The 10862-nt window shown below is 45.3% G+C and overlaps 1 protein-coding gene across 1 annotated transcript; it reads right to left on the reverse strand.

Moving 5' to 3' along the window:
• Positions 1 to 5252: 5252 nt before the first annotated feature.
• LOC308240659 (disintegrin and metalloproteinase domain-containing protein 21-like) lies at positions 5253 to 7448 on the reverse strand (the record flags this gene model as incomplete). The annotated part of the gene is made up of 1 exon (XM_080688743.1): positions 5253 to 7448. One exon carries the CDS (start codon positions 7446 to 7448, stop codon positions 5253 to 5255), a length of 2196 nt encoding a protein of 731 aa, XP_080544869.1.
• Positions 7449 to 10862: the final 3414 nt, after the last annotated feature.

Consider the following 10862-nt stretch of genomic DNA (forward strand, 5'->3'; position numbering starts at 1 on the left):
TGATGGACAGCGGGCACCAGAGGAGTGTGACCCCACACTCCTAGGCTAAAGCTAGAGAAGAAGGGCCCCAGGTGGTAACAGTCATTGCCTTGGCATCATGCTCATAGCATCAAGAGTGGGTGACACCAGGCACAGGCAGAGGGGCCCAGAGAGGCTTGGTACAGATGTCCAGGGTGATGACCAATGCACACACCAGGGACGTGGAATGCTTATTATGTGCACAGTGGGAATCCCTGGGAAGCAAAGGAAAACCCTTTCAGGAAGGCAGATGAGATTTAATAGAGCCAGGAAAAGAGCCTTGCTCCTGGCTTTTGATTTGTAGATGTGGAGGGGGGGAGGAATTCTCCTTACAGAGCCTGTGTGGTTTCAACCTCTTAGTGACAAATGAAGAGAAGACCCAGCCTTTCTTATAGATTCCTGTGTGGGGCAGATGGAGAGGTGCAGGAATGAGACATCAGTTATTGGCAGTCCAACATAAAATAATATAGAACCTTGCTACCTATTTCCCCTTAACAATTTTAATGAATCGTCAAAAATGAGATAAAGGGTCATTATTTGCTGACAACAACCAAATCTATAGAAAATGAGTGGAAGAACAATTATAAGTAAAACAATGTTGTTGATGATGGTGATGATGATTACAATAGTGACCAGGATGGACTGAGGCAGGGGTCCTGGTCCAATGAAATGAAGGCTCCTCATACAGACACACCATCACCATGGCTCCTGAAGTGAGGTGTATCCACTCTTCCCTGTAAGTGTTGAGAGATTTCATAAATGGGACCCCAATGAATTATGCAGCTTCAGGAATCCATGGTGAGATGAGATCAGTAATGACCCCAAAGGTGTCCAAGTGGGAATACCTTGCACCTGGGAAGGTGTCACCTTCTAGAATAGAGACACTGTGAGAATGTGCATGTAAGAAACAAGGGTCCCCTTCCCACCAGTTTGCAGTGACAGGTTCCTTATTTCTCTTGATCCCTGCCTGCATGACCTTTAACATTTCTACTTCAATCAACTCCTCATTATTATTCAGGTATTTCCTACAATGATACAAGCTATCACTATCAGTGGAGGCTCAGCATTTTCTGGGAATTCTTTGTAAAATCACCCCCATTAAGGAAAATTTAGTTAAATCAGCCTTTGTTATAATTAAACACATTTTCCCACCAAAAATTTCATTAAGCAAATAAAATACAAACATACGTAAAGAATATATTTCCAAATCACTTGTGATTAGAGAATGTATACATTTATACAATACGAACGTTATATGTTATGGGGGAGCCCATCACCCTTTAACCACAGTGACCATTCCCAGGAAAGGACAGAGGGAGGCCGGGAGTGAGGGATTCCTGTCAGGGTTGAAGTTTCTTTCATGTGAGAAATTCCATGGAAGGAATTCTCTTTACTCACCTCCCTCTGAACTCTGACATCACTGATAACACTAGACTGAGAAAACAGGTCAATCTCGTTCCATCATCATTTCAACATACGAATGATTCCAAGTTGTACACATACATGATCACCATTTTCACATCTTGTCTTTTCTCCACTTAAAACCATGACTAGCCTGACCAGTATTGCTCAGTGATTCAGCATTGACCCATGAAACAGGAGGTCACAGTTCGATTCCCAATCAGGGCACAGGCCCTGTCTTCGGGCTGGATCCCTGGTAGGGGACATGCAGGAGACAGCCAATCAATGATTTTTAGTCATCCATGTTGTTTCTATCTGTCTCTCCCTCTCTCTTCCTCTGTCTGAAATCAATAAAAACATTAAAAAATTTAAAACCATGACTATTTCTGAGGTAACTATTTGGCATCTCTGCAATAGGCCATGAGCTTGCATAAAGGAAGAGTTTGCACACAAGCTGTAGACACAATAAAAAAATTTCCAACATCAAGAATCAATTATGCCCTATCTGCCCATTCTTGGGAAGTAGTTTCTGGGATCAAAGAAACATCATAAATTAAGATAAAGTGTATTGAGACTGGCTGTCCTTTATCTTTTCTTTTTTACACAAAGGTAGAAATTATTTGTATGAAATTATGAAATAAAAATTTGGAAGTCATAGACACACTAGAGTGTTCAGATTCAGAAATGGTCTGAACAAATGCTAATCCCTTTTACATCTGTTTGAAATATGGTTGAGAAGGTAAAAGTGTAACCTACTCATTTTTTCCATCTTTCTTCTTATGCTCAGAAAGGTAAGGCTGACTGGTATCTATTCTTTTAGTTTTGCTCTTTGGCCCCTGTCTCATATGCTGTTTCACTAGTTTCTTACAGAACAGAATGCTTTCACCAACCAGAAGGTGGGAGAGATCTATATGGCCTTGAACTCTGAACAGGGACATCTATATCATCAGAATCTTTGAGACCCCAGATAAATGCCTCTGACAACACCCCCTCTCAGCAGGAAACAGCTACGGAAGATGGACCTTCACCCCCTGACCCTGCCTGGACTCTCAATTTTTTTGCTATTACCAAAAGCATGGAATGATAGATCACCCCTTCCCTGAAGTGGCGGGTGGAGTAAGGGTAATCGTAATGTGACCTGCAGCCCAGAAATACCAGAAGTGGTGGTAATCATGACGCAGCTGGCGAACTGCAGCCCAGAAATACAGGAGGCCCAATTATGTACCTTATATGGATTATTCATTGAATCACCTATCAGCGCCCACTGAGTACCCTAAGCCCCCATTCTTACCTCACTCCTTCCTTCAAAAGGAGCGCTAACCTCTGCTGGGGCCGCTGCTCTCCAGCTGCAAGACAGCCTGGCAGGTCTTTCTCCTAATAAAGCCCATAATACCTGGTTTTCGGCTCCCAAATGATCTTTCAATTGCTCCAGAGAATAGTGGGTTACATCTGTATTTATACGTTGCAATCAAAGGAAAGGAATGTAGGTGGGTTATATGAAATTCATTGGTGATAGATTAAAGGTGCAATAAAGCAAAGCTGGGAAACCTATGGGATAGGGTAAAGAGTGAAATAATGGACATATGCTTCTTTTACATAGATGGATACAGGATCAGCCTTGGGCAAACTACGGCCCGTGGGCTGAATCTGGCCCGTTCGGCTGTTCTATCCGGCCCGCGCAGCCAAAAGAGCAGAGGGTTCTCTTGCTCTCCCCTCCGCTCCTTCACCAGCAGCAGTGTTAACATGGCAACGTCGGGAAACACGGCCGCAGCTCCTTCTTCTGAGTGGGCGGCTATAAATTCAGTAAAAGGAACAACCTCTCAATCTTCCAGAGGCTCCTTGTAATGCCCGCGGACGCGTCCCCCACATCACCCTGGGAATGCATAGACACATTATCCTGGTGATGTAGGGAGACACGCCCCTGGAGAGCAAGCACAGTATCAGAGCATTAGCTAAAAAGAAGACCAACAACACTGTTCCCACTGAAGTTGATGTTTTAAAGACCAAAAACCTTTCAACCCAGTCTACATTGCCATCTACATCTATGTCCCGGGCATAATTTGGAAGTTGCACTAAAGAAAATGTTTAATTTACTGTTTACACATTTTGTTCTTTTCAATTTGTTTTAGTTTTAAATTATTTTATTATATTTAAGTTTAATTTTAATTTAATTTTGTACCTTTCCTTTGTTAGGCAATTTTATTTTGCCTTTGCCATCTTCAATATAAGGTATGTTATTGTGCTATGATTCCTACATTTTTTGAAGTTTCAAATTATAATAATTAGTGTTTACATTCTTCTTGTTAAAATGTTTGAAATGAATAAAGCTATTGAAATAAAAAAAAAAGACCGTACCCTTTTATGTAATGATGTTTACTTTGAATTTATATTAGTTCACACAAACACTCCATCCATGCTTTTGTTCTGGCCCTCCGGTCCAGTTTAAGAACCCATTGTGGCCCTCGAGTCAAAAAGTTTGCCCACCCCTGATACAGGATAGTTTTTCATAATTAACAGTTGGCAATTAACTTAATAAGAACAACAATGAGAGAATGTCCTGGTGATATTTGTTGTGCCCTGAGGGGTCTGGGGGTGGGAAAAAAAGGAAAGTTACAAGTTATCCAGTCATTTCACCAATACTTTATCTTAGAGGCAAAAAGACAAATGGGTTCAGTAAAGATCTAAGTTGATCTTTGTCAGGGAAAATATCGGCCTAGGACACGACTACCCACCATAACCTGTTTGTAGTTAAATATTTAATTTTCAGACAAACTTTTGTGGATATTTTAAGTCTTTGAGTTTGTACAACCGCCATGTAGGCCTTCCCTGAACTAATCAGGTTAGCATATAGCCTCTTTTGTACACACCACCACCAACACCCAGGTCCACCAATTTGTGGGAATTTTGGCTTTTAAATCCCACATGATGTTCCTGTGTTGCATGGAGGAAATTTCTAATTTTAAAGTGTTTAGGTAAAATTATACTTTCATCTGTTTTACATGACAATGTCATGTCCGGGAAAACTATGAAGACACAGAGGAGGGAGGTTTCCAGCCCCACAGGCCTGTGGGGAAGAGGGTGTTGGTGCCTCCCCAGGACTCAGCTCACACTCACTGCTGCTCTCTGCAGTGCACAGGGGGGAGGAGAGGCCCACATGTGCAGGCTCCCCTGAGGCCAGAGTCAGGTGGGCCACTTCTTCCTCCTTTCTGACCGAGTGACACTGACTGGTCCGCCTCCACACAGGGAAGGGTGCTCTCCACTGGGCTCAGCTGTCACTACCAAACAAGGAACCCTCATTCTCAGCCCACCCACCCAACCATGCCCTGTGAAACAGTCAGGGAAGGTGGGGGCTGGGGGGGGAGCACACCATTGCCCTGAACCCAACCTGTTTAGAGAAAGAGACCTTACCTAGGGACTGGGGGACACTCTGTTCTCAAGAGCATGACTGTGGGGAACTGTCAGGAATTGGTCCTAAAGAAACCTGTGGCCACTGTCACTAATCCTGGGACAGGTGACCACAGCGCAAGGTCAGCTGCTGACCAGGTCTCCTGTTCAGACCCGAGTCTCAGGCTCACTCAGGGCTCGTACACACCTACAAGAACTGCACAGGATGCCAACGTGCGGTGCTCAAGCTTTATTGCAGAGGCTGGCCAGCGAGCTGTCAGAGAGAGTGGTGTGAAAACATCCAGGGTGAGCACCCTGGATGTGGGGCAGGACCCCTGCAGCCGCTCAGAAGTGTGGGCTTGAGCTCTGCCAGCCGGTTATGGTGACTTTTTTCAGGTGTTTCTTCATGTTGCCTGAGTTGTACAGGGGTCCGAAGGCTGACTTGATGTTTACTCTTGAACTTCCACTTCAGTGACTGTACTGGTCTGGAGAGTTCTCACATTTGTGGCTACACCGAAGAGGAATGCAGCTATGAGGGCAAGCAAGCGACCAAAAGCGACTCTCAAATACACCATTGACATAGGACTAGTCCTCACTGTCCGAGTTCTTCTTGGCGGGGGTCCACTGTCCACACTCCCTCCAGCACCAGTGTTTATACACAGGGGAGGGTCCAAGCCTATATGGCAATGGCAGTTTCCTTGGTTGTTGCACACACCCCTGTAGTTGCATTTCGAAGGGGGGCAGTTGTAGTTTAAGTCTGCCATGGAAGTATTGCAGAAGCCCTCATAACAGAAGATTTTTTCACCACAGGGGGTACCAGTTTTCACAAAACCAACGTCGATTGCTTCTGTTCCACGGTGTGTTCCAAGTCCAAAACACCAGTGGTTTCCCCAGAAAGTCTGATGGAAAGCCACGTGTTCCTGCAGCCGAGGCATGTAAGTGACGTTGGTACATTGCAGGCGTGCACACCGTTTGTGAGGGGAATAACAAGCGGTTGGATTGAACACATGAGAAATTTTACAGTGTCCGAATCGGTTTGCCATTAAATTCATGTCGTAGCAGGATTCTGGAGCGTTCACTGCCTCTTCCCCAAAGATCTCCTTGCAGTGTACATTGCGGTCGGTACAATTGCCATGATAGCAGTAGCTGTCCTCAGTGCACGGGGTTCCATCTTGCAGATAAAAATTCCCAGGGCAGTTCGTTTTCTTCCCGACGCAGTACTCCGGAAGGTCACAGATGTTCTGGATCGGTCTGCAGAGAACCCCTGCGGGCGTGTAGGTGCAGTTTGTGCAACATATTTCTCTGTTACAAATGCTTCCAGGCGTGAAGCTGCAGTCAGTTTTACAGCAGCTGTTGCTATAGCACTCCTTGAAGGATCCACAGTCACACTGCTCTTTGTCTTCCACCACAGAGTTTCCACATCGAGTGACTGTCAGGCTTTCGTTGGCATGGACAATGTCAGTTAAGTAGACGCATTCTGCATGGTCAGCACTATAGGAGTTTTGTAGGTGTGACACGGAGCAGTTGCTAAAGGCATCTGTCAACACAGGGTACCTGCTCATGATGCAGGTGGTCCTTCGCTGGCAAACACAAAAATCTCCATCGATATACAAACCCATTGTCCTCCCAACTTGCTGGGTGGCTATAACTGCCAACAATAATACATGTCTGTACAGATGACCCACATAGACCAGACTGGTGTGAAAGCACAAATTGTTCATAACGGGATTAAAATTAAGTTCATGGGGTGCATCTTTAAGCACCATCAAGCCTGAATAGGGCCGAAAAGGAGTAAAAATGTTTTTCTGATAATTCTGAGCAAATGGACCACTTGGCACGTAAAAGTTGTTCATAGCGGTTGGATCCCCCACATTATAAATGACCATGATGCTGATGTAGTACCTTATGTCAAGGCCTCGGAACATGGAGTCCATTAAACTCCCTAGATATACTAGGAATTTGATGTTTTCTGACATATTTCTGTACAGATTATAAATGGATTTGGAACTCATGAGGCAGGCTTTCAGGTTTCCTTTGTGGGATGAATAGAGTTTACTGCTGACCCTGGAGGCTGCACTGGTGTTCACTTTGGGGAGCAGAGGGTGCCTCTCTGCCTTGTATCCCAGCATGGACGTGGGTCCTGTGGCATTGGTGTCGGCTACGATCTGAGAAACGATGTGCTCAAACCTCTGGGAATCCTTGAGGGGTTTGATTTCATAGGCCAGGTCGTCCACCTTCATGATGCCTTCCAGGCCCCCATAGCACGTGTCCACGGTGACCATGGAGAGAGGGACGTCCTCCATGTAGCCCAGGTAGTAACAGTCGAGAGGGAAAAAGGGGTAGTCCACCTGCAAGGCCCCCTGGTCATCCTGAGTCATCACCACCAGCTGTCCAGGCCAAAACAGTCTCTTGCGCCGCATGTGGTGGACGTGTCTCTGGCCCCCAAACCTCAGGCTGTAGGAGAGCCGGCCTGCTGCCAGCACGGCTTTGCCATGGTGTAGCTCCTTCCTGGGAATCACCACCTCGGAGGAGATGTAGCGCCAGGAGGGACGACCTTGAGAACACTGGGCGGGAGCCAGCAGCACCCAGAGCCCAAGCAGCAAGAGGGGCGTCCTCAGGGTGACAGGACCCCCTGCCAGCCTCATGCCCTTGGTGGGGGAGAACCATCAATGGGTACGGAGAGAGGGAGGGTCCTCAGTGAAACCTGGTCCCCACCATCTGCTGTGGCCACTTCCTGCCAAAGGCATAGTGACAGAAAACCCAACCTGGCTGGGTCTGCTGAGGTAACAATGACAGGGCGTGGCAGTGGGTGGGGCTGGACATGCATTCAGCTGGGGTGGAGGTGGGGGAGGTGAGAGGCGGGTCTAGGGAAATAAGAGAGAAGGAAGAGGAAGAAAAAAATGTTGGCCAAATAAGCAAAAGTGTCTTACACCGCATCCTGGAGCCAAACTGGAAATGCAACTACTTCTGAGAACATGCACCTGGATATGAGGAATGAGACACAGCTGAGGAGACCATTTGCAACAAGGAATGGCAGATGGCACCCGGAGATCAGTAGGGAAAGGGGATGTGGATTTGAGAAGGGTGGTCGGACAGCGGGACGAGATGCAGAGGAGGAAACTGTGTTGCACCAAAACTGGGTCCCTAGCAGCATTCATAACATCCTACTGTGAAAAGGAAAAGCCACAGGCGGCTGGCTGCTGGGGAGTCTGGACTTAAGACCACAGCCGGGAAAGGCGAAAGGCGGCCTCAGCAGCATGATGCTGTGGGGAGAGAAACACAGTTTTGCTCTTATTTTGGTTTTGTTTTGTCTTTGCTTTTATTCTCTAAACCCAGAAAACTGACTTTGCAATTGCGAACACTCACCCAAGCCTTTGGCACACGGAGAGAGGCACAGACTGTTGTGGAGCGAACGCAAGTTAACGCCACTGGAGTCCAGACCAAATTAAAATTTAGGGAGCCTTTATTAGCCGGCTGGGCGACTGCTCTGCCATTCTCCATGCAGGGAGTCCACATAGCAGCCCCGACCCTTTGTGCAGGACCACTTTGAAGCACATTAACCACATCCTGTTTTTGCAGAGCAAGCAACCCAAAACAAAACAGTTTTTCCTAAGCAACGTCAGGATCATGCCATTGATGACCATGTTATTTACAGGGTCATCCTGTTCTTCAGAAAGCTGACAGTGTTCTATGAAAAAAGGCCTATGTGCTGGGAAGGGGCCATGAGACTGTATACTACTCCATTTCTCTTCTTTTCTTTTTCTTCACTATTAGTTTTTTTTTTTCTTTCTCTTCTCCTAATTTTTAAACTTGTTTCACTTCCTAAATTTAGGCCTATCTGCTCTCTCCTCTAGTCTCCCTTTTTAATTTTTTTTAAATCCTTTTAAAACATTTTTTTTTTTAGTCCTCTAATTTCGTTTTCTCTCCTCTATTCTAAACTGTGGTTCTTCCCCTATTCATCCAATTCCTTAACCTCATTTTCTCTATTTAAACTCTGCATCTACAGATTCTACTCCCCCCCACTTTCTTTCAGGTTTTTTTTGTTTACCCTTTTTGGTTTATTTGTGTGTTTTGTTATATTTTCTCCCCGTAATCTTTCTTTTTGGCCCCCTCACTATCAACTGACTCTCTTTCCTCTTTAATAATCCTCTTTTCTCTGGTGGTCACTTTTGTTAGGGATATAGGTGTCTTGTGTACATTCATGTTCTGTTCCTTCTGAGTTGTGTCCTGACATGTTGTATTTTGTGTGCTGTTCGATCAGTGCCTCCACAATGGCTGGCACAATGTGGTAGGGAGCAAGCCACATAATCAGACACCCTGAGATGAGAGTCCACCTACAAATTGGACAATAACATTCAAGACCCAAATACATCAGGAGAAACCAATATTTCAAGCAGTGTCCTCTATAGAACACCCATCCCAGGAGACCCGAGAGACTGCACCACTGGGTCCCACAAAACATCTACTATGTAAGACAAATTCAAAAAATCTGGGTGGCTTAGCAGTTTGATTTAATACATCACACATTTACAAAGGAACATCAAAATGGGGAGGTAAAGAAACAACCCCCAAATGAAAGAAAAAGAGGAATCACCAGAAAAGGAACTAAATGAAGTGTAGGAAAGCAATTTGTCAGAGAAAGAATTCAGAGTAATGGTTATAAGGATGCTCAGATGACTGGATGAGAAATTCACCAACATGTGTAAGAATCAAGAGGAAAAGAAGCATGACATAGCTGCAATAATGAACACAATGGAAGATTCAACAGTAGAAGAAGCAGAGGACTGAATCAGTGAGTTAAAAGACAAGGTAGAAAAAAAAACCAACAACAAGAGCAGCAACTGGAAAAAAATTGAAAAGCAGGAGGAGAGTCTAAGGCAGGGGTGGGCAAACTTTTTGACTTGAGGGCCACAATGGGTTCTTAAACTGGACCGGAGTGCCGGAACAAAAGCATGGATGGAGTTTTTGTGTGAAATAATATAAATTCAAAGTAAAGGAGCGGAGGGGAGAGCAAGAGAACCCTCCGCTCTTTCGGCTCCACGGGACAGATAGAACAGCCGAACGGGCCGGATCCGGCCCACGGGCCGTAGTTTGCCCACGGCTGGTCTAAGGGAACTCTGGGACAAGATGAACTGGAACAACATATGCATAATAGGGACTCCAGAAGGAGAGGGAGCAGAGCAAGAAATAGAAAACCTGTTTGAAGATATAATGACAGAAAACTTCCCTGACTTTGGAAGAAAAAAGTCACATAAGTCCAAGAAGCACAGAGCCCCAAACAAGATGAACCCCCAAAAAAACAAACCAAGACACTTTATAATTAAACTGGCAAATGTCAATGACAAAACAAGAATCTTAAAAGCTGACAGAGAGAGACAAAAAGATGCCTAAAAGGATCTCCCATTAGACTATCAATGGATTTAACAGCAGAAATACATCAGGCCAGAAGGGAATTGAATGAAGTATACAAAGTGATGCAAAGCAAGGGACTGCATCCAAGAGTACTCTATTCAGCCAGGCTATCATTCAAAATTGAAGGTGAAATCAGGAGCTTCACAGGAAAACAGAAGGCTAAGGGAGTTTATAACCACCAAGCCAAAAATGAAAGAAATGCTAAAGGGATTGTTGTAAAAAGAAGAAATAGAAAGGGAAAAAGGAACATAGCATAAAGAATAAAAATGGCAACAAACCAGTACCTGTCTCTATCATAAAAATCATGGCAGAATGACCAAAGACTGATCACCAGGAGGCTGAGTGCGCAAGCACCGGTGGGGACTTGACACCAGTGTGGGTGGGCAGGGCTGTGAGCGAGGCTGCACATGCGGGTGGGTGGGGCCACGAGCGCGGCGTGGGGGGTGAGCGGGTAGGCGGGGCTGCAAGCACAGTGAGACAGCGTGGGTGAACGGGGCTGCATGATTTTACACGTTGGTATTCTAGTCGATAATAACATTAACTGTAAATGAATCAAATACTCTAATAAAACAACATAGGGTAGCTGAATGGATAAGAATAAATGACCCCTATATAAGCTGTCTATAAGACACCCACCTTAGAGCAAA

The sequence above is a fragment of the Plecotus auritus genome (genome assembly GCF_963455305.1).
Source record: "Plecotus auritus genome assembly, contig: SCAFFOLD_44, whole genome shotgun sequence".
In the NCBI taxonomy this organism is placed as follows: Eukaryota; Metazoa; Chordata; class Mammalia; order Chiroptera; family Vespertilionidae; genus Plecotus; species Plecotus auritus.